The 25108-nt window shown below is 28.3% G+C and overlaps 1 protein-coding gene across 2 annotated transcripts in view; it reads left to right on the forward strand.

Annotated features, from left to right (window-relative positions):
- LOC129916702 (synaptic vesicle glycoprotein 2C-like) overlaps nt 1-24897 on the forward strand; it is a 53235-nt gene extending 28338 nt beyond the window's left edge. For both annotated transcript variants that reach the window (XM_055996809.1, XM_055996808.1), the window contains exons 2-11: nt 11278-11992; nt 14191-14312; nt 18647-18746; nt 18809-18947; nt 19010-19200; nt 19268-19387; nt 19448-19599; nt 19662-19821; nt 24119-24246; nt 24309-24897. In XM_055996809.1, the coding sequence (XP_055852784.1) occupies nt 11550-11992; nt 14191-14312; nt 18647-18746; nt 18809-18947; nt 19010-19200; nt 19268-19387; nt 19448-19599; nt 19662-19821; nt 24119-24246; nt 24309-24364 (1611 nt within the window). In that variant the 5' untranslated portion in view covers nt 11278-11549 and the 3' untranslated portion in view covers nt 24365-24897. The remainder of the gene's footprint in view (nt 1-11277; nt 11993-14190; nt 14313-18646; nt 18747-18808; nt 18948-19009; nt 19201-19267; nt 19388-19447; nt 19600-19661; nt 19822-24118; nt 24247-24308) is intronic.
- Nucleotides 24898-25108: the final 211 nt, after the last annotated feature.

Here is a 25108-nt window from a genome sequence, read left to right on the forward strand (position 1 = left end):
TTGGTTTTGTTTAAAACGTCTACGAAAACAATTTGTAATTTCTGATGACTTCTGCAAAAATCACTCTATATTCTCTTATTTGAATGCTTAAGTTTAATGTTACTCGTAAATGATGTAGAAATGTTTAAATATTAATTTATCATTCTAAACAACTTGAACTTTGACCTTTTTGTCATCTTTTACTATATATTTACTTACTCTTGGCTTTTAATTCCATACATTACGATCGAAACTTCTTTTCGAATATCTAGTAACCCTTCCCTTTTCTGTCGTTTTTGCCATTTTTATTACGTCTAGCTGCACCCATTATTTTGTTCATTCTCTTTGTTTTTTTTTTTTTTGTATCTTCGTAATCCACGACCTACAAATCTGATATTGAATTTAGTAGTTTTTTGTTTCGAAGGAAACTCTAATCGATATCTTGTAGCTGTAGAACTCCGGATATCGAAAGAATTATAACTTTCAACACCCTCTCTTGGTGTTTTGCGTGTGTGAATTTTTATGTGAACTTATTTAGGTACGATACAAGCCTCGTGTTTTACGTTTGTTTTCTATCAGGTTCGTTCATAGGATTTGATTAAAGGGGGATCACAAGAAAATATAACTCATAATTGTTTCAATTAAAATACTATAAAAAAAACGTAATTATTGAAAACAATAATTTATTTGCAGTTATGAGTTTTTTTTCCAAGTTCACTAAAATAACAATAAACTATCAATAAAATATCATTTCATCATTAGAGAAATTTTCCATAGCATTCCTTCCCATGGCTACGTTTCTGTTACTCAGTTAAGTTTTTCTTTGTACTCGAATCCTATCATGTCAATTCTCTTTCCTTTATTTGTTTATTCTCCTTTTGCTTTTCTTTATACCTACAAACATTTACACATACATACTTAGTAGATTAAGTAAAACAATCGAAAAAAAAAAATTAATTATGATTCAGCAACAGGTGGTTTTGAGTAAATAGTAAACAATTAGATTTGTTGGCTTTGCAAGAAAATACAAATACAAAAAAAAAAAGAAATACAAGGAAAAAAAGAGGAATACATAGCTTCAAGAACATAAACTACATAGGTATATTACTGAAACGTAAAATATCCTTTAGTGGTTTGTTGATGTTCTCTATAGAAAAATTCCATAACAACTCTGTGTTTTTATGCGCCCTTTTAATGTAAGGAGATTAACGAATGGAATTGATTTAAATAGTTGTCCTTTGACAACTATTTAAAAGTCATTATTATTAAATTAGTAAGATGGATTATTGTAGGGGCTTAAATGTTCTACAAAAAAGTCCTTGGCCTCAAATTGGTTGCTGTAACCGTTTAGAAGATATTCGCATCCAAACCAATGTCCACTGATTTCAATAGTTTTCTTATGGTCCCTATGCATTGCGACTTGGATGCAATGCATATCTTCTAAATGCAATGCATATCTGCAATGAATATCTTCTAAACGGTTAAAACAACCAATTTGAGGCCAAGGACTTTCTTGTAGAACATTTAAGCCCCTACAATAATCCATCTTACTAATTTAATAATAATGACTTTTTAGTGAATTAGAAAATTTTGAAAAGTAAAAAAAGTTTTTATATTTTTGTTTAACTTTGACCTCGAATATCTTTCAAATGGTTAGATTAATAAAAAAAGTTAATAAGACCTTTTTTGTGGAGCAATCTGTTTCCTACAAGAATATGTCATGCGAGTTTGATTATTATAATTTTTCAATTTACTACAAAATTAAGAACAAAAAACAAATTTTGTAGAGCGTTCAATTTTCTACAAGAATATGTAAAAAAAATTGGCTAAAAAGTCAATTAATAAAAGAATTATTTTTTTTTGGTAGAAGCTTGATGTAAATAAATGGAAAATTGAAAAGCGGAGGACCTTCCCATTAAGATAAAGAGCTCATATTTACTGAGTATATTCTAGAGGTGTCTAGCAATCGAGTTTTCGAAGTACCAAATCAAAAAAAAAAAAAGAATTTCCATTTTTTTGACCCACCCTAATATATATATATATGATATATTGCATTTCATAAAAAATAGAAAGTCTAAAATTAAAAAAAATTAACATTTGTTTAAATGTTACGCTTGTAATTGAATTTTCTTTTAAACAAACATAATTTATACATGTTGCCAGTAACTTAACTTACTTAAACAAGTTCATATGAATCTACTATATAAAGTAATGCAATAGTAAAAAAAATTTTCGTTTTTTTTGGAAACGGCTTAAAATATTCATATACAGTAGATCAAAAAAATAAAAGGATCTTTTTTACTGATTTTCGATAGACTGTGTATCTCTCTGAAAACTGATTGTATAATGATAAAATAGAAAGCTGGTAAAAGTTGCATTATTCTAGTTATTATAATCTGAAATATTTATTTTTTTTTTTTTAAGGCAGAATCGTGCAAGCATTAGAAATATCCCAAAAAATTCTTACTAGATGGATCAAAGAAAAATGAAAAATTTTCAAAATAAGGAAAAATATCCAAAACTGGTAGGAATGTTTTTCTTCAGAATAATATATTTTTTTTTAAATCTTTTAATTGATGATTGATGATGACTAATATCGGAGTTTTAAAAAAAAATTGTAGACAAGTCAATCAAAAAGAAATTGGAAGCTAAAAAATAGTTTTTTTTTTAATAATAGCTGTGTTTTGTTATAAACAAAATGATCTGATCTGGATCACGAGGAAAATAAAACATAAAATGATTATTATTTTATCAGAAAAAAAAAATCAAAAATAAAAACAAAATATATTTTGAATTTTTTGTTTTTGGGATATTTCTATTTCTTGTATAATATTGGATTTCTTGTATGATGAAGATGATATGTGTGGATCAGAATCAAAACCCATTATATCCACTTTTCAAAAAAAAAATGACTTAGGTATGAGGTTTTGTTTCTATTATTCAAATACATACGTTGCGCCCAAGTTTAAGTCTCTAACTACATTTTTTGGAGTAGAAATCAGACCACAAAGTTAGAGGTTAATTTCAAAACCCATTTTATCCACTTGAGTTTTTGTTTCAAAACCCATTATATCCAAACAATTTTATTCGAATCAAAATCCATTATATCCATTCAAAATATTATTTCTAAAATAAATTTGAAATTCAAAAACCATTTTATCCATGGGATGAGATTAGATGGGAATATACGAAAATTTATACGGATTTTTGAAAAAAAAAATTTCGGCATTTAGGTTTAAATTTATTTGTTCAAGAAAGTAGGCGTAGTTAAAAAAAAGGAAATAAAGTTTTCTCGTTTTTAATTGAGTTTTTTTGAATGCCATATTTTCTTATTTTGGCCTGAAATTCAGAGGTGATTTTCAAAATCCATTCTATCCATATTTGTTTTGGGTATAACTCTAAAACTAAAACCCTCAGATCACGATTTCTGGACTTGAACTGTAGGGAATCCTAATTGAATCAATCCTGCATTTAAAAAAGTACTAAAAAATGTTTCGTTTACGAGATACAAGTTTTTCTCGATTTACTCGAAATAAAAAAAAGTGGATAAAATGGGTTTTGATTCTGATCCACACATATATCATACGAACACAAATATTTGTTGCTCCTTTAATTTTTCAGTCTTACCTACCTTTTTAAAAATTTATAAAAAAATATTTTTAATTAAATTTTACAAGAAATTTAAAACAAACCTTAAAAATTGTATTAGATTATATCAATAAAAATGGTTTCGAACTTAAAAATATTTTATATTAAAAAAAATTTTGTTGAAAACAAAAATTTTCTGCATTGAAAAAAAAGTGTGTGCATTAAATTTTTTTTAGTATTCGTCGATTTTCTTACAATTCTTGCTATTTGATCATCAGATATTTCAACTATAATATTGAACCTAATTTATGTCCAAATATTCAAAATTGTAAGAAATTCCACTAATATTAAAAAAAAATATATTTAATGCACACATTTTGCATAGATTTTTTTCCAATGCAAAACATTTTTTATTTGCAATAACATTTTTTTAACTCACAAAATTTTTAGTTTTTTTTTAATGAGGTAAACATTTTTTTTAGTTGCAATAAATATTTTTTTGATGTAATTTTTTTTATTTGCAAAGCAAACGCATTAAAAAAATGTTTCTTACAATCCTGGTTGCAAATAAAATTTTATTTTTGAACCGTTATTAACGGTATCTATCAAAGAACTGTTTTCTTGATTTTTTACTTTGTCGTTAATTTATTGCTCATGACATGATCAACCGATTTGAAAGAAAATTCGAAATTCTGTCGTTTTCAAAAATATCACCGTTTTTATGATTTTAACTTTAAAAAAAAAATAATGATAATATTGAAATTCGTATGGTTTCTTAATCAGAGGCTTTGAAAACAAAACTGGTCTATTTATCATTAATAACATTGTGCAGGCAGTTTTAAAAACATATTTATAAGGGGATATAATAACACGTTAAAAGTATGTAGGTATATTCAATTATTAGGCTGCAAGTTTTTCTTTTACTATCAATTAAAAACTTTAGAAAAAAAAACTTCCAAAGGAATTCACTATAAGACAATCGATTCAAATATTAACTTGCAGCATTTTTAAAAATTAATTAAACAAGTTTAACCTTCAATCAATGGCGCGTAAAACTTGTGTGTGTTCGTGTACACATGCTTTTCTTATTAGACATTACCCGTTCAGGAAGAATAAACTTGACCTCTTTCTTTATAGTAGATATATGTATTATATAAGTTTGTGTCTCTGTCTATGTAGATAAATATGTTAAACTCACTTGTTTGCTTATTCTCAGACAAATATGAATAACGATAATGAACTTGGCGTTTTTCCTAGTATTCAAATTAAACAAAATAACAAAAAAAAAAAAACAAGAAGAATAAAGAAAATCACCCACAAATCGATAAAAGGAACCTTTACATCGCATCCACACGTAACTTTAAAAAAAAACCCGCATCCACCCGTATATTTTTTACTACAAGCACACGACCATGATCGCTGATACGATACACCTAATGACGAACATCAGATACATGGTTGTCTCCTGGACTGGTGGTCAATCCCCCCAATATGCCCCAACTCAGGACAGGACTCCACAGGGGCGTACGTTGAGTTGTCGGGGCCCCGGGGCAAGATTACATTTTTGGGGAACCTTTGATATAGAAAATAAGAACAAATAAAAAAGGACGTATACCTACGCCCACTTATTTTTTTTGGGGCCCCTGATGTACCTATCATTTGTTGGGCGCTAAAATTATGTAAGTAATATTTTTTGGGGCCCCAAAATAATATGTAATTTTTCTTTCAAAAAAGCAATTTTTTTTTTGGGACCCCTAAGGTAATACTTTTTTTTAGATGAAATATTATGTGACTGGCTACCAATTCACTGAAAAATATAATTTGTCTCTCTTGTGTCCGAAGTGATTCATGTCAAGTATCTTATCTTTTTGCTTCGATACTTTTATAACCAGTTGCCTTCTTCCTTTTTGGCATTATTATTTTTATAAAAGACTGAACTAGAGGGTAAGGATAAGGTGCTCGACTGACAGTCAGGTTCCATTTCCGGCATTAATTATTAAAAAAAAAAATTTTTTTATATTTTTTTTACCTACCTTTTTTTATTTTTCTTCAAAATAACAAAAATTAAAAAAAAAACTGACTTAATGCATTTTTTTGCAATAATAAATCATATAAAATGATAATACAGGCGTTTCGTTCAAAAAAAAAAAATGGTCATTATATTTGTGACCGCACTTTGTATGGGAGGGTACCCACTGTGCATTGTCTCCTTACGGGGCCCTGGCGTGTTGGGGGCCCCGGGGCACCGCCCCACTTGCCCCAATGGTGTGTACGCCCCTGGGACTCCACCATTATACATTCTTATAATTATTATTTTCTTTCTTATTCCTTATATGCTCCTTTATTTCCGTTGACACTATGACACGATGACGGTCACTGGTCAGTCAGAGAATTGAGAATAAAAAAGGAAACAAAAAAAGAAAATACATAAAAACACCTAAAGAAGGACAACAAAATAAAAAAAAAAAAAAAACCAAAAGGACATTGATAGTGATAGTGAAAAATTCTATCCTGTAGAGCTATGAAAATGTCCTGTATTTTTCTACTCTCTGTTTTCGCTAGAGAGGACTTTGTGGCTAGCCTGCAACAGCTAGTATCTGGCATATCCTGGCAACGCAGTCTCGGTCAAATGATTGAACTGTAAGCAGCGTGTGTTTTGTTCGGCGCGGAAGGACCTTCAGAGAAAAAATAAATATATTTAAAGGATATTCAAATATTTTTGTTGTTGTTTTGGTGTCAATATTTCTGTAGAAAGGGGAATGGAATTCGTCAATTAATTATAAAAAAATATAGAAAAAAGTTGAAAGAAAGTTATTAAACATAGTTTCTGGTTTGTTAAGGACTTTTTTTTACTTAATTTATGTTCAAATGGTCGTGTGTTTTTTTTTTAGATATTTTCTTCCTGCATAAGAGAGTTCATATGATGTGGAGATATGTGTGTGTGTATGTGAATAAGCAATTAATTTAATTGATATATAAAAAAAAGGAGAGTACCTACTCCGACACGTTTTCAACTCTGATGGATTATAATGTACGAGTATGTCTTTTGTCGAGACATCATACAAAGTGCCATATGTATGTGATTAAATATTTACATTATCTATTAATTGATTGAAGCAACGAATCATCCAAAAAATCACCTTTGTCTCCGAATGGATAAAGCAGTTAGATAATTCTTATATAAAGAATTAACCTTTTTTGGTGATGATGTGATTCCGTGAAAAAATAGATAGGTAAACGCAAATTAATAAAAATAAAAAAACCTTGAGATGTGAGACCGTTGTTGGTTATGTAAATTTAATTAAAAGTTTGCTTCTAATTAATAATTTTTATAGTGAACAAATATTTGGAATAAAAAAAAATGATAAAATCAAATCGGTATAATTTTATGGAAAAACTTACAAAAATTAAGGAGAATTTTTTCATTGAGTGTAAGTACGTTAAAGAATCAAAATAATTGGATTTTTGCTACGCTATACATTTTGAATTTGAATTTTAGTAACTACAAACAAACAAAGTAGAAATATTAACTACAGGACTCTTCTTAAAAACAGAATTTTTGAACCTACATAAATAAAATTTAGAAATAGGATTAGGTGTAAAAATAATAAGAAATTGTACGTTTTTCGACTCAAACTGAAAATGACATAAAATAATTGTATAATTTATCAGTTGATTACGAAACCGAAATCGGTTTTTATGTACAACAGTAAATGTCAAAACTGAAACTGTTTATGGGTTCCTAAAATTTGGCATCATTGTTTATTTTGTTTGTCAATTCACTAAAGCTGGTTTAATTTTATTCATAACTAAATAGTTCAAGATTTTAACACGTAATCAGACTTAATTCAGTTTTTTTTTGGTATTTAAAATTTAATTTACCTATTTATCTATTTACTAATTTTGTGTACCTACATCCTTTGTTTTCCGATTCGTTAAAAAATCAGCACTTTTGAAAAAATAAACAGACAATATACTTTTTTCAGGTATACAGATTTTATAGATTTTTCACGTTCTTTTAGCCATTTTGGTGAGTCCAATAAATCGTACAAAAAAAAAGATGATGATACATGAACTGCTGGTAATTATCTTGTTTTGAAAATTGCTCAATTTTCCAGAAAAATATAGAACTTTTTTCGGACATTTCAAAACTCAATAAACAATCCATCCAAAGCTATCCGCTCGAACTCTATCCACCATAACCTAATCATTGTTCTTTAGCTGTCTTTTTTGCCATATCTGATATATATTATAATACATCTCTTTTTCTATCCAAAATCTGCTGCTTTGTGTGAATTTTTGTACGAATTTTTTTTCCAAAAAATACATAAAATTGTTCTTAGGCCCAATTTATTGACTCTCCATTAAACTTAAATCGCCATTAAAAAAGGGAATTTTAAAATTAAAAAATAAATTCGTTTAATTCAGTCTCTTTTAATTACTTTTTTGAAGTTTGGCATCATTAACTAATTGATCATTAAATTTAAAAGTCGTTTTAGTTAAAACACCAAATTCGACCTTTTAAGAGGGATTTTTAGAGCAAATGGAGGTTTTAGACAGGGTTTCTATTTATTCACTCTCCATTAGCGTCAAATGTCATTTCATTTATTATTTTATTAAAAAAAGTTTCAGTGTCAATTGACAATTAAAAATAAATAAAATATGCATAAATATGGAAATATTGAGATGGTGAAAAAGTGTTCAATCAATATTATAAGACCAACGTTTGGTAATTGTAATTGGTAAAAGTACCTACCCCAAATTATTCTAAAACTTTATTTTAAATTTTGTGATGTGATTTTAATGGAGCTAAAGCTGTTCAATAGGGTAAATCTTCTATTCGTGATATTGTATATCGTAACACCGTCTGTGGGTTTTTGCCTGGCGTTTTAGCTGCAAAATACTTTAGACCATCATTTTTGAGTTTTTATATTGTTTATCCTTCAAATCTTCAAATTTAAATATATTTTATTTGACAAAAATGTAGCTTTTGACAGTTTAATTTTTCAAAAAATAAAAAAATCCCTGGGATATTTTTAATGGAGTTTTAAACTTAAAGTTTCCATTAAAAGTAAAGACTTTAACTAAAGCAGAGTGAATTAAATCAATTTTTAATGATGGAAACTTAAAGACGTCAATAGATTAACAAAGCTTTTAACTTAAACGACAAATTTAAAAATTTAATGGAGGCTCAATAAATTGGCCCTTAGAGTTAAAGTTGCTTTAATTTTAAAAATTATATATTTAAATTTGGTAAATGTACATATTAATATATATAAATATAAAAAAAACATTAAATTCTTTTTCAAATGAGAAAAAAACCACACCTTTAATTAATTGTACCTCCAAAAAGTGATGCAATTTTCTTTATTTTTTATTTATGCCTTTAAAGAAAAACAAATTTCAAAATCTGTTTCTTGAAAAATTATTTTTTTATAAACAGTTTAAAAAATTCTAAGCTTAAGTATGTATAGCTGCGTTCCTTTGGAAATATTTATCTACTTTTTAGTACTTAAAACTACTTTGATCTACTTTGCTATACTGAAAAAGTAGTTCAAAGCAGCTTTAAGTACTAAAAAGTAGAAAAATATTTCCAAAGGAACGCAGCTTATGTATGAGATTTCTAGCAATTTTTCAGGTATAGATTTATTAATCAACAACCAAAAATAAATCGAAATGTCTAAAATTTGACTTAAAAATAAATCAATTTTGTTTTTTTTTTTTTTTTTAAACATTAAAAAAAAAAACAATTTTTTTTGTTATATATATTTTGTATAAACATTCTTTGCAGTTGAATCAGTATGCACATCTGCAGGGGTACGTTAAAAAATTATAAAGGTACTGTTAACAATAATTTTTGGCAAAAAACTTCTTTCATAATAAACATTATTTAAAAAATTAAATTTTTTTAACATAAATCGTAGAAGCCTTTTGTGAGAAAAATACACTTTTCTAAAATTAAAAACAAAAATAAACTACGCGCATCAAAATATTTTGGGTTTTTTTTTAGTGAGAAAGAACACTTTTGAAACGTCACTATTGCACGACATGGAGAAGTTATATACATTTTTTCGAACTGCATACAAATGTTTTACATACTATGAGAATCAAAATTTAAACAAAATTAAGTAGGTAGGAATATTTTTATACATACTTAAAGAGCTTGCTTTTATTTGTCTTGAATTTTCATACAAATTAAAGTTTTGCAAGAGTGAGGTGCCTAAGTAAAGTATGAAAAATAATTGTGCAACTTGTGATAATGGAATCAAATTTAAAGCATTGTTATAGTAATATATACACTGAGGGAAAAAACGCTATGCAAAATTTAATAATGATCAACTTTAAATCATTCCGAAAAATAGTTGAATCAACACGTGTGGTTTTCGTTGATTTTAAATTGTTTTTTCCCTGAGTGTAACCATCATTTTAAGATATTGGACCACTTATTATTTTATCTGGAGAGATGTATATGATCCTTATAATAATTACAAATTTTTAACACAAACACTGTTTCTTGTGCATCGTTATAAACGCCTTTAAAGTAATGAGCCCAACTGTTATTCCATGATAAAACACATTATTTGGACTAAGGTCATCATAACAATCCAGTAGTATTGAATTTATTTCAAACAGTTCACAAAACAAAAACAATTTTTTTAACGTTTTCTTCTTCTTCTTTCTTTGAAAAGTTTATATGTAAAAAGATTTTTTTAACGGCTCTAACATTTTTATAAATTTTTTGTTACTCAAGAAATTATTAGTTAAAATAATTGCATTTAAAAAGATATTTTACATTTTACATTTAAAAAGAAATTTTTCTAATTCAAAAACATTATATTACTTTTTAAGTTTTTGTTAAATTTTTTTGTTAATAAAATAAAGTTACAAATTTCTTTGAAAGACACATTTTTAAAAGGGAAGGATAGGAGAAGAGACGTGATGGTTTTTCAAAGTGACACATTAAGTTATGTCGTTTTCCTTCACTTCATTTGGAAGTACACTAAATTTGTACTCCCAAATAAATTGGTACTCTAATTGTAGTGAAGGAATAGGACATTAGTTTTTAATTTTCCGGATTTGGATCCATTTTCTTAAATATTGTTACTTTGAGTTTGTGAAATATTTACCATTACCTATAACTTCTTCTTGTTACTTGTGTAATAAAACGAATAAAGATTTATGTATGTTGCCAAAGATTTCTGGTAACTTTTAACCCAATTCTCATGGCTATTTAAGTATTTTCGAAAAAATTATCCTTCATGACCTTATAATCGGCCAACCTTCAATTAATTTAGATTAACAAGTTATTTTTACATCAAAACTAAAATGGAATTTCATCAACTAGCGCTTGCAAATTACCTCCAAAGTCCAAACTACACTCTATCCAATATATCCACACCCTAGCGAGGCAAAAAAGAGACGAGTAACTTTTCTAAAAATAAACTTTTATAGGTCTTGTGAGAGTATAAAAATGAGTGAAATGATTATCCCTCGGGTCCTCGTGTTGGGGCTCTTTTACTACTTTTACTGTTGACACACCTAATTGGCTGAATAATTTATTTTCGAAATGATGATGAGTTAGACTAGAGACTAGACTTTTGTTGTTTCTTTTCTTTTGTTGGTTTGGAATAATAATAAAATGACCTTACGTAATTTGAAATATACTTATCAAAACATATGTTTTTAAATTTATATTTGTTTTTGTTTCAGATTGCTCAACGATAGGTATAAGCTCATAACTGAGCGACACATTGCCATTCATTCATCGGAGAGAGCACTCAACTCTAAGAGCACAAAGGTCAAGGACATTCGAACAAAAACTTTTCATTACAAAAAAAGAAGCGGTAACAGCGGTAAAGTTGTTCCACAGGGAACCTAAATTTATCCCGAAAGGAAGAGAAGTCTTTGTCGAGTCAGCACGGAGTCAAAAATACTTAACCATAAACTCTGTCAGTGCGGACGCATAAATTTACCGCTACGAAATGGGTAAGGAACGCGGTGAGATCCTCGGCAAAGCAAACTGCTTGAGAGGATGTGTTTCGGGGCTTGATTTTATGGACGATACCGTTACCGATTATGAACAAGCCCTGCTCCATACCGGTTTTGGAAAGTTCCATTATAATTTGCTCGCGTTATGTGGGCTAATCTATATGAATACGGCGATTGGTGTGACAATTATATCGTTCGTCCTTCCGGTAGCTACCTGTGATTTTCAAATGACGTCATCAGATAAAGGATGGCTAACAGCATCGCCGATGTTAGGCATGTTAGTTGGTTCATATTTCTGGGGCTGTTTGGCCGATACAAAAGGACGAAAGAAGGTGCTGATTGCAACTTTATTGGGCGACGCCCTATGCGGGCTGATATCGTCTTTTTCGCAGCATTTTTTGTTTTTCTTATTAGTGCGACTGTTAAATGGATTCAAGTAAGTTAATATTATTTGTTTACTAATTTAATTTTAAGAAAAAATATGAAAAACAAGTCAAAGAAATTGATGGGTGTCCTAGTTCAGACTCAGCTAGAATTGTTTTTTGTTATTTCTTGCATTATTTGCAAGGTAAACGTATTTGGGGTTGGACTTAAAAACACAGTCAGTTGTAATGCATTACGCGATCTTTAGAAAAGAACCCTTAAACTGCACCCTTTTAAATAAAAAGCTACGCATGCATATGAGGGCGTTATTCATACACTCAGAGACAAAAATTGTTAATATCGGGATAACTATTTAAAATAGTTAAAAATGTTTTTGTGACTAGGTATTTTAATAATCAAGTATTCTTTAAACTATTTTTTCTCTGGTTTAGTTGCTTTTAAGAAAACTTCGCGTTTTTAAGAAAAACTCAGCCGACGATACTTACGGCCATATTATTCACTAGTTTAAAAAATACATCTGGATGTAAAGAAATTGAAATATCAAAAATAAATCCAAATCCATAATATTCAATATCACATAGACAAAAAAATAGTCATTTTGAACTATTTTTTAACTATTTTCATAGTTAAAATCGGGATAACTATTTTGGATTTGGAATTATTTTTGACATTTGGGGCATTTCACGTGAAACCAGCAGCGAAAAATGTGGTAGGTCTTCAAATTTGTTCATATTTGGTATATGTATTCCTCAATCGATTTAAAAAATACATCTGGAAGGATTTTGAATTTTAAGCCCTGATAGCGGAGTTATGGGCTTCTAAAGTTTTGAAAAACTCTGGGAAGAGTTTATTTGAAAAATTTATATAAATTAAACGAAGGGGTAACAAAATTATTTTAATGATGGATTATATGCAAAATTGGACGTGCTTTTCAAATATGAAATCTAAACCGGAAATAGATTTATTTTTTCGACAGAAAACCGGAAGTTGGCACTTCAAATCCAAATTTAAGAAACTTCGACCATTTTGATATTTTTTTAAATAGTCTTAAAATAAAGCTTATACAATTTAAAAACTACATGCCAAATTTCAGAGTGGGATCTCAAGCCGTTTAGAAGATACATAGGTTTTAGTGAGGGGTCTTCGTGCATGTAAAACCGGAAGTACCCAGTTTTCTCTGCTCCGACCCAGCAGTTTGTACCACCCCCAAATTTTTTTTGCCCATTCGATAGAGCATTGGCTGAATATCATTATCCTGATTTTTCACACTCGCGAAATTCACCTTTCAGCCGCCATCTTGGATTTTAGTTTTTGTTGAATATCTCGATTTCTATTTATCCTACATAAAAGTTGTGTATGCAAGAAACGTAGGAAATTAAATTTCGCGTCTTTTATGTTAAGAGAACTTTTTCGATATTCTTAATATTAAAAAAGTTGCAAGCCAAAAAAGAAAAAAAAACGAAAAAAATGACAAGTTTAAAGTTTTGAGCACTTTTTATCAAAATTATGAAAAAAGGTCCTGAATTTTCTCTTGCAACATAAATCTCTAAAATACTTACTAATCATTTAAAATTCAATATTTGGTAAAAAAAAATTAAGAAAAATGTAAAAATAAAAACACAAACAAAAAAGAGCATTTTTTAACAAAAAAAGTTTAATAACGTTTGTGTTTATAGCGTTACACAAAAAAAAAATGTATAGCAGAGTTGTAGAGAATTTTAAGGTGAATAATCTTTTCTCGGAAAGTTTTTTCATAATTTTGATAAAAAGTGCTCAAAACTTTAAAATTGTCATTTTTTTCGTTTTTTTTTTTCTTTTTTGGCTTGCAACTTTTTTAATATTAAGAATATCGAAAAAGTTTTCTTAACATAAAAGACGCGAAATTTAATTTCCTACGTTTTTTGCATACACAACTTTTATGTAGGATAAATAGAAATCGAGATATTCAACAAAAACTAAAATCCAAGATGGCGGCTGAAAGGTGAATTTCGCGAGTGCGAAAAATCAGGATAATGATATTCAGCCAATGCTCTACTAACAATTTTGCTTCTATAATGCTTTACAGAAGCAACAACTGCATCTGTTAAGCTTTATAGAACCAAAATTATTTGTCGGGCTATCTAGTTAACTTAAACAGTATATAAATAATCATAACATTAAAGTGTACGAATTTCGGACCCTTGCATTTTCAATTTTCTTTATTACATCAATGATAGTAAAAAATTAATAAACATATTTTTTTACTTTCAGCGTTGCTGGTGCAATGGGAATCTGTTTTCCCTATTTGGGTGAATTTCAACCAACAAAATATCGTGAAAAGATCCTCTGCTGGATGGAAATGTTTTGGACAATTGGAATAATCGTTCTACCACGTAAGGAATTTATTTATTTACCCTTGTTTATGTTTATTTTTTTCATTTTACTGAAATTTAAGTAGATAAATAGATCGAGCAGGTTCACGTTCCAAAAAAAAAAAAAACATACATATTCACATACATAGTTAGCGTCAAAGCCTGTCAACTCCAATTAGAGGTGTGCGTCTATTTGTTGTAGGTATATGTTGTGTCTTGTGCCTATATAACGATGATGATAGCTCAATCAAAATGTGTTAAAAATTATTTTGAAATGGAAATTACCATCAATCCATTAGCGATTAAGTGTTGTTGGCATTGGTGTTCATAAGATGGTCTTCTATATATTTTTTTTTATTGGGCTTAAGTATTATTATGAGGAAAATAAATTTAATCCTCGAATACTGATGGAATGGATGTTTATGTACTTATTTTGTAAACAATTCTTTTTTAAAAATGAAATTCAGTTAATTTTGGTTGGGTAAACATTCAGTTAAATAGGGTGATTGCCATGATACTTCAAGGCAATTTGACATTTATTAGAACACAAAAAAAACAACATATACAGAGAAGCTGCTTAAACTGTTTAGAATAGGTATTAGATCCGTGGAAAATTCCGCGATTAAACGATGATTTCTCTCAGGAGGCTCTTCATCAGTTAGAAGGCAAAAACGAGGAAACACGGTTTGTATAACATCTTCGCACTAAAAGTTTAAAAAAATTAATACATTTTCGGGTCTGTTTTAGACTCAAATTTTTCAAAATTTTGTTCCTGTTAAAATCCATTCCTTCTGAGATCTTTTATTTGAAAAGTAGTTATGTAGTTTGAGTAAAAAAAAATATTTTTTTTAAATCACATTTTAATGTGTTGTAAATACAGTGAATTGCCAAACTTCAAAATAGCACCCTATATTTTTTTTTGAAAATAAATTGTTGACAAGTAAGTGTAAATTTATGATAAAATGAATCAATAAATAATAAAATACATACGTTTTGGACTATTTACACTTGTTACAATTTCATCAAGACTAAAACCAACTACGATATTAGTATAAACACATGGAACGAATATTATGTAGTATAGGTTGTATGTAAAGGGTTTGAATTTCAAGGTATTTAAACTGACAATGAAAATAGAAGTAGAACGAACCAAAAACTCAATTAACACATTAGATACTATAAGAGAGCAACCAGCTATTGGTTGTTGATTGATTAAATATGTTAATCGAAAACAAGATTGGATAATTGAGTTGTTAGGACTGTCAGAGGTAAATTCGTATTAACACGATAATTTTATGCTGTGGATATTTGGTTAAATGTTTAACACTTCGTGTTGATCAATAATATACTCGTATAAATTTATTAAATCGAGATGGAATGGTAAATGTACTTTTGTAAATTAAATATGTATATCTAAAAGTGCATTAGGTTAAACATTTTTTTATAATTTGGGTGCACTTAAGGGGATTTAGAGAACAGGAAAATTAAAAACAGTTTAAAATGCGGATACTGATGCACATTAGTTTTGATCTGAATCTTAAAATGGGAAAGCAAAACTTAAGCGGATATCGCATCGCACATTCTCGTAGTACGACTAAAGCCAAAATAAATTGTTGACAAGTCGCACGTATGTACTTACTCCCAATTTTAAAGTAGCTTAGAATGTTAAAGCCTTGAATGTAAAAAATTCATAAAGAATAATTTTAATTGAATTTCAAAAGAAATTTTAATTTTTAATCATTGTTAATCGTCGGCACAAAGCCAAAACCGCGAATCTGCATTTTTTGACATTTTCACTTTAAAGCGTCATTTACCTTGTTATCGGTCCCTCTATTCAATGCGTCGACCCCTATCCTCTATCTGTTGCCTAGAAGCCAAAAATATCAATTTTCGTTACTCGAGTTTCCATAAGATTGCATGTGTTTCCAAAAGCAATTGAAGCAATTTTTCTCAAAACTACAATTTTGCAGATTCGTGGTTTTGGCGTTGTGCCCACGTACCTAATGATCACAAACCAAAGTCTCTAAATTTTAAACAACTGCTTCTTTAAGAGCATCAAGAACCTGATCGTGAATTTTATTTCATTATGAGATTCATGATGTATTAAAAACTGTCCATTTTTGTATTTTGAGTGAATGAAAATTTTTGATCGGGAGGATGTCAATTAAATATCAAAAATTCGGACAAAACCACTGGGAACTGGGCTTTTTAAAAGAAAATTTAAAAGTAAATAGGTAGCACTAGTTTTAAATAGGTAAGAAAAAAATTTTTTTTTTGATCTTTTTGAGCTGTTTTGACCTCCAGCAAACAAGTATGCCACTTATTTTTTTTTTTTTTAAGAATTTTTTTATTAGGTAAATAGTTAAAAAAAAATTGTTTCGAGAAACTATAATTTCTTGAAAACTTTGACTGTTATAACAAAAAAACTTATCGCCGCCGTTTGCATTTTTCATACAGTTCAAAATGACAACGAATTTTTGCAAACCAACATTTTGAATTTTGCATTTTTTTATTTAGATAGCTCACTTTTGTTCAAGCTACAACATTGGGGTTTGCATTAAAAAAATGGTTTTGAAGATCTAGAATTACCGACTTTACTTTGAATTACTGTTTTTTAATAGAAATCAATCCATGTTTGCATTATTTCGTTATATAGCAAAAGCCTCTTTAGTTTCTTTATCAAGGTTTTTAAGTTTAACTCTACCTACATATGTATATTTTGATAAAAAATTTTAACAAACTGTCATTTCTACAATGAATCTCGGAACGTTAGGGTGGAGCGATTTTATTTTAGTTTTTATTTTCGAATTGGCATAGCAATAAAAAGTTACGCTATTTATAAACGAACAAAACTGTATACCTAAAATTTTCAAATTAATTTCATTTTGAGGTGCCCCAAGCCCTCTGAATGCTTAAAAAGGGGACTTTTTGACCTTTAAATTAAATGGGAAAATTCATATTTCACTAATGGCGTTTTCGATTGGCAGTCCGGAAGCGTCCGGAATCATTCTGAAAAAATTTTATTCACACAAAACTGTCAGTTTTGTACGAATAAAACGCTTTCAGAATGATTCCGGACGCTTCCGGACTGCCAATCGAAAACGCCATAAGTGTGAAACATCAAAAATATAAGTTGCTTGACTTTTTAATATATTTTTTTAGAAAAAAGTCTTACGAAAAGTATGAACATCGAAATTTAAGAATTCTAGATTTTCAACTAACCGCACCTTTGTTAAGATTTTTGATTGAAATCTCAATTAAAAGTGAAGTAAAACATATTTTTTACCCACTTCCACTTTTTTATGTTTGTTACCTCATAACTTTGGACTAAGTGAACCAAAAATGATAATTCTTTTTGTATTGGAAAGCTGGTGGCTGCAATGTGGTCCATAGCCATAGGAACTCTTAGAAAACTCCATAAAACTCAGTTTTGATCCATGGAAGTCGGTTTTGTTTTTTGATAAAAAAGATTATTAGATGATTCAAACTCAGTTAAATATGAATTTAAAAGAAAATCTATACGTAACTTTTTTTTCCCCCATTTAATTTAAAGGTCAAAAAGTTCCCTTTTAAAGCGTTTAGAGGGCTTATGACACCTCAAAATGAAATTATTTAAAATTTTTAAGGTATACAGTTTTGTTCGTTTAAAAATAGCGTAACATTTTATTACTATGCCAATTCGAAAATAAAAAACGAAAATAAAATCACTCCACCCTACTGAACGTGCTTTGTAAAAAATGGCACAGATTACGGAAGCAATTTTAGCACCTAATTCAAAGATTGGATCTCAACGAGTCAAAGGACCTCTTCGATTCAGCGCACCCTAATAACCCTGGATGGGTTAGGTCGTGTCAAATTTACAAAAGTAATTTTGTTTGTAGAACTTTTTTTGAAAATTTGAATAATGTTTTATTTTTGAAAAATTATGTTCAGAAAAAACTCAGTTGAAGTCCAAAGTGGTCCGATATCTCAAGATTACTTTTATATTGAGCACTACCAACCATATGAAATCATGCTTTTATAACAAAATTCAGGATTAATTCTTAAAAGCTTTGCTAGTTTTTGAAAAATTGAAGAAAAAAAAATGTAGACTCTGTTGCATCTGAGTTAAATCCGAATATTCCGACTTGAGTAAAAATTAAGATTTGGTTGCAAACCAAAATATTTTAAAATTTTTGAAATATCTTCTCTTATTTTATTAGTTTTTTTGTACTTTTATAACCTAATCATAGAATTAAAACAGATCTCATTATTTGGCTTAAGTAATAGGTATTTACTTAAAAAATAAAAAAAAAAAAGTTAAATATTTGGAACAACATATCTAATTGTGTAATAACTTTTTTTTATTTTTCTAGTAATTGCATGGGGTATCATTCCTCTGGAAATAAAATTTGAATCTGAAGATTTCACTTTTCATAGTTGGAATCTGTTTGTGGCTGTTTGTGCTCTTCCAAGGTAATATTCCTATCGTTAATTTCCTGTTCTTCTTTTTACAAACTTTGTTAATTTTCTTGCAGTCTTTTTCTTGGTTTATGGCTCTTTGCATTTCCTGAAAGTCCTAAATTCCTTTTAGAAGTTGGAGAACCTGAAAAAGCCTTAGACGTTCTTAGACATATGTACGAGAAAAATACTGGAGAACCCCAAGAGAACTTTCCGGTAAGAAAAAAACACGTCTTTTTCTATAATGTATTATGATATTAATATTGGATTGTTTAAAGTTTACCAGTTTGGTAGGTGGTAAGATATTACCTACCGATAGTGTCAGTGTCCGCAGACTTAAATTGAGACGGCCCAAAGAGCTAAGACTCCTTATTGGAGAAATATGGACGCAGACAAAAACACTTTGCACAAAACCATTTCTACGGACAACAATTCTTACTTGTTTGATACAATTTGGACTGACATCGAGGTGAGTTAAAAGAAAATTAAATTAAGCTTTAAAAGTAGTGAAAATAACCCTTCTTTACTCATAAAAGCTATTATACTCTAATGGTATGGTTCCCTGAGTTATTTCAACGGTTTGCTGATTTTGAAGAACTTAATCCAGGAGCACCAACATCAGTCTGTGATGTCTCCTCAGTTTATACCATAAACGGGTAATTCTATTGAAGAAATATCACGAAGTTTAAAAAAACTGAGAATTGTAATAATTTTAGAACAACGATAGTAGCTGATCTTGGTGAGAACTGTGATTCAACTCTGCAACAAGGAGTATATCGAAATACTGTGATTATTGGGCTGGCATGTATACCGACTAGCTTTTGGCTTCCTTTATGTGTTCATCGTTTAGGAATAAAATTCTTTTTGGGTTTGTTTGTTTCTGAATTCGTAATTCTTCAAATTTGTAATGAGTAAAATTTTATATTTTAGTATTTGGGCTAGTGGCTGCTGCAGCTGTAACCATTGGCTTATATTTTGTGCAGAATGCTATTCAAAATCTAGTACTCTCTTGTATTTTCGAAGCTCTAACATCACTCAGTATCAGCACAGTTTATTGTGTCATGGTTGATTTATTTCCAACGAATTTAAGGTGAGACATTGTTAAAATTATTTTAAAGAAGAATGTCCAAAATTGGTATAATAGTATTATGGTGAAGGGCGAGAAGAAAACTATTTTGTATTAACTGTTCCTTCTTGCGGTATACTCTTTTTTAAGCATACCCAAAAAGTCGACTGGTATTGTATAAATAGGATCATGAAAAAAAACTTATAGCAGCCCACAAAACAGAAGAAATGAAGAAAACGGTTCTACGACAGGTACAAAAGTTCAAAAAATATTCCTCAATTTCGAAGTACGAAAGTGCGTCGTAAAATGCATTTCAGAGCTTTTCGTCAAGCTAAAAAAGATATTGGTGTCAAATTAAAAAGAATAACATCATTCCAAACTCCGAGTATTTCCTAATGCATTCTGTTTTAAATAAGAAGTGGTGAAAGCAAGGGTTTTCATTACTTATGAAATTTTCATAAGTCTTGTCTTTTTGTGTGGTGTTCGAAGAGTTAAGGAATTTTATTTTATTTACAGTTTCCTAATGCATTCTGTTTTAAGTTAGAAGTGGTGAAAGCAAGGGTTTGGTCCTTTATTTATCGAGCTAAATAACGAATTTAGAATGAAAATTAAAGTAATGACGCCATCTTTTAAAAACAAAAATTCTACTGAGCAAAAAGTTTTGCCAGCAGTCATCGTGAAATAAAATAAAATTATTGAAGTCTATTCAGACCCTTAAGAAACTTGAAAGAAAACCCATTTTTCTATTTTTGGTTTCTTGTACTTGTTTTCCTTCAAAAAAGTTTTCTTATAATATTTTTCACAATGTGAAATTATTATCATAAGGCACAAAAACATAATTTTTATATTTAAAGTAGATTCAGTCAATGGGGGAATTTAGTCTGCAAAAAGTAAAATATCCTGGTTTTTTTCCAAAACAATACTTCGAATTTTTAATCCAAATCATAATTACGATAATGGAGAAATCCTAAAAAAAGTGGGTTTCGTCATGCCCATAAAAAAATTTCGAAGCATTGCATTTTTCTTGATAACGAATCTAACGTCATAATTTACTCAAAATGCAATAAAACTGCATTTTTATTTTTCCTCAAAAATTCAAATAATGCGTACCTATATATTATAAAAGCAACTGCATGCATTCATACAAAAATTTTGTTTAAAGGAAAAAAGCGATTTAATAATAAAAGGTAATCGTAATGGTAAGATTTTTCAAAGTTGAACAAATTTGTTAAAAATGCTGAAAATATTTCTTAAAGTTAAAATTAAATAAAAAATTTAATGCACTACTGGGGTCGCACGTATCTTATCTTAAAGCTTTTTTTAAAAAAATGAGGCAAAATTAAAATTAGATTTAATTAAACCATTTCCTATTATGTAAAAAAGTACATAAAATCTGTTCTTATAATTAATAAAACATTGTTTTTAAAGGTTTTGATCACGAAACGAAGTATGCCATCTGATTTCTTGTATGAAAAGGAATTTTGAGAAAAAAAAATTTGAAAATCGTTAGAGCCGTTTTTTAAAAAAATATTTTTTTATATACATATAAAAAATTTCTTGCATTAAAAAAATAGTTGGTATGCCATTTTTAAGAAAAAATTAATTTACAATTAAAAACAAAATTTCCAAACATTTCAAATACCCGTTTTCAAAAAATTGATTTTTGAAAAAAAAAAAAAAAATTGAAATATTTTTTAAAAATCCAAAAATGTGTTTTTTAAAAATTTTCTAACATTTTAATATTACTGTTAATTAAACGCTTTTGTATAAACATTTTTGTTGAAATCGAGTTAGTCTTGAAGGAAATATTTTCAAATCAAGAAAAACGGTAACCTTCCAAAAAATATTTTTAATAAATCAAAAGTTAAGTCTTGTTATTATTTGGCATAATTTGAAAAATTTGAATGGGAGGAACACTTTCTAAGTGAGATATAAAAAAACAAAAAAAAAAAAAAATACTTTCAGAATTCTATAAAAATCATCTGTACCAAATTTGAAGAAAATCCGTCCGTACAGACGCACAGACGCATGGACGGAATTGCGAGACCCACTTTTTCGGAATTCTCCATCATCGTTATATTGGTTTTGATTAAAACCTCTAATTTTTTTCGACACGAAACCAATACTTGCCCTATAGAGGAAGTAAAAATATTATGTTGAAAATAATATAGGTTTATTGGTATTTCTAGCTAAAAAATGTGGGCAATTCAGATTTGAGATCAAAGCATCATGATCCTTAAGAACAATATATATTTTAGTCTCTTGTTAACCAACATTATCTATTGTATTTTGCAATATTCAAAATAAAGAGATGAGAAAAGCGAATATTGTAAAAAAAATAAAAACAAAAAAATAGGTACTTATGGAGCTTTAAAAAATGAAATTAAGACTTAATCATTATAAAAAACTTATTTTAATATTTTAATACTTGTTTTAAATCATAACACTGGTTTACAAGGGTTTTGTTGCCGAAACAAAAATATACCTTTCCAAAGGTTTTCGGTGTGCTGAAAACAACCAATCAGCTCCCGTTTTTGAGATATTACCGTTAGAAAATGCAAAAAAATGTTTTTTTTTCAGTTCTTCGGACCTTATTCTTTTGTATAAGGAAAATCGTTTGAGCATATTTAGTAACGGTTTCTATAAGAACTGTTTTCCATTTTCGATACCTGTTTAAATCTTTTCAATATCTTTTGTATTGCCCGAGATATCATAAAATGAAGTAAGTAGCTTTGGCTTTATACATCATAAATGAGATAATGACGTTTTAAAGTTTATAAAAATACCAAACAACTGAGGATATCTCGGGCAGTAAAAAAGATATCGGAAAGATTTAAACAGATTTAAAAAGGTGGAAAATAGTTCTTTTAAAAACCGTTACTAAATATGCTCAAACAATTTTTCTTATATAAAAGAATAAGGTCCGAAGTACTGCATGTTCTAACGGTAATATTTAAAAAACGGGAACTGATTAGTTTTTTTTGACTTCGGATTCGACTTCAGCACACCGAAAACCTTCAGAAAAGTATATTTTTGTTTCCGCAGCAAAAAAAAAGTTTAATTTTGTTAACCAGTGTAATCATTAATCCTTTGGATGTTCAAACGTGCGAATTATTAAAACACTGACCTAACTTCAAGAACCTTGCCTTTTTGAAGGTTTTAAGTTTTATTTCGAGAATGTTACTATCTTTTTTCCAATACAGATAATTCCTAAAGTACAAAAGCTCTTTAATCTTTAAAAAAATAAATTGCACGACTGGAGTCGCACGTAATTGCTCTTAGAGTTAAAGTTGCTTATATTTTTAAGACTTTTTATATAGAAATTTGGAAAAAAAAATAAAATTCGTTTAAAAAAAAAAAAATAAAATAAAATCTGAAATTAAATAGCCCTCCAAAACAAGTATGCAGTTTTGATTGATATATTAACATCCATTTTTAGAAAAAAAATTTTCAAAATCGTTAGAGCCGTTTTTTAAAAAACTAATATTTTATAAATAATTTTTTGGAAAAAAAGTTTTAAAATAAAATTGGTATGCCATTTTGTAGAAACTACTAATCAACATCTAATAACAAAATTTCAAAAAAATTCAATGTCCCGTTTTCGAAAATTTGATTTTTCAAAAAAAAATTTTAAAAATTTTTTTTAAAATCCAAAAATTATTTTTTGCAAAATTTTGTTTTTTTCTTGTATTTAAATTATATAAATGTTTCTTCACAAAAAGTTTCGTTGAAATCTAATAAGCACTTTCGGAGATAATTTGATTAAAAAAAAACGGTTCTATGGCAGGTACCGTTAATAATGATTTTCAAAAAAAAATTTTTTCATTTAAAGATAGACCTTAACGTAAAACTAACATTTGAATTTTTTAAACAAAATCGTTAGAGCCATTTTCGAGATATTTCAATTTTACTGAAATCGGTATATGACAAGTACCGTTATTTTTGGTCCAAAAAAATTAATTCCAAAAACCCCTCTGGAGAGTCGCAAAATAATGCTACATACCAAGTTTGACATTAATCAGTCCATCCGTTTAGGCTGTAGCTCCTTACACAGACAGACAGACAGACTGACAGACGGACTTCCGGGACCCACTTTTTTGGCATTGTCTACCATCGTAATGTCATGGAAAAATGTTATCTCAACTTTTTTTTTTGTACGAATGCATAACTTGATATATAGTACCTATATCGCAAGTAAAAAGTACTAATAATGTAGATAGCAAAAAATTTAACGATTTTAAGCGGTTACTTTTTTATTATCAGATTTTATTAATTTCCAAAAACTGAATATTTATTTATTTTTTTAAATTTAATCCTCCAGAGTAATGGCAGCAGCATTATCAATGACATTTGGCCGCGGTGGAGCCCTGTTGGGAAATCTTCTTTTTGGATTCCTGATTGACTTCAATTGTGTGATACCAATAGTCTTATTTGCTTTTATGTTAGCTGGTAAATATAAGAATTTTTTTTTAATTTATCCTTTTAATAAATTTTGTTTTTTTAATTTTCAGTAAGTGGTTTACTGTGCATTCTCCTACCGAGTACGGGGAATGAAGCCTTAGCATAAGACTTTATTATAATTTTAAGCAAAACTATATTATTATCTAATTAAACTTAACCATTAATAAATATTTATTTATGATAAAACAAAAACTAAAATAATTTACTATATAAGTTAATGTTAACGAAAATTGATAAAAAAAAAACAAATAAAAATAAAAAAAAAGGAATGCATTAAGAAAAGACGTAGAAAAAAAGAAAAAACGGTTGTTTATTTATTGTTGTTTATAAAAAAAGAAGCAAATGTAAAATTGTAGATAAAAATTAAATAATCTTTCAAATAGTATTGCTAAAAAAAAACGTACCTTGAAATAAATGAAATAATATACATAAATATACATCATATATTGTTGTTATTTTTTTTTTATATTTCTTATTGTTTATTCATGTAAGTCTTGATGATATTGATTATGTAAAGAAAAATGTATTTTTTTCTAGTTTCTACCTAAGTATTATTTGGTAGTGATCTTGTTTATGAGGTAAAAATTATTATTTGTATAATTTTTGCAAACGAAGTAAATTTTATATTTTCCACATTTTTATTCTGTATTTTTGTTTTGTTTCTTTTTGTTTTGTAGAAAGAAAGAAAAGCAATTAATATTAAGTGTTATTATAAAAATACAAAATAAAAAGAATGTTATTTAAATTTGTATAAAGCATTGGAATGAATGTTTTGTATTCGTATATAATACAAATAAAATGATCTGTAGATAAATTATTTTATATTTTTGTTCTTATTTTTTCTGATTCC

This window comes from Episyrphus balteatus, chromosome 3 (genome assembly GCF_945859705.1).
Source record: "Episyrphus balteatus chromosome 3, idEpiBalt1.1, whole genome shotgun sequence".
Classification (NCBI taxonomy): Eukaryota; Metazoa; Arthropoda; class Insecta; order Diptera; family Syrphidae; genus Episyrphus; species Episyrphus balteatus.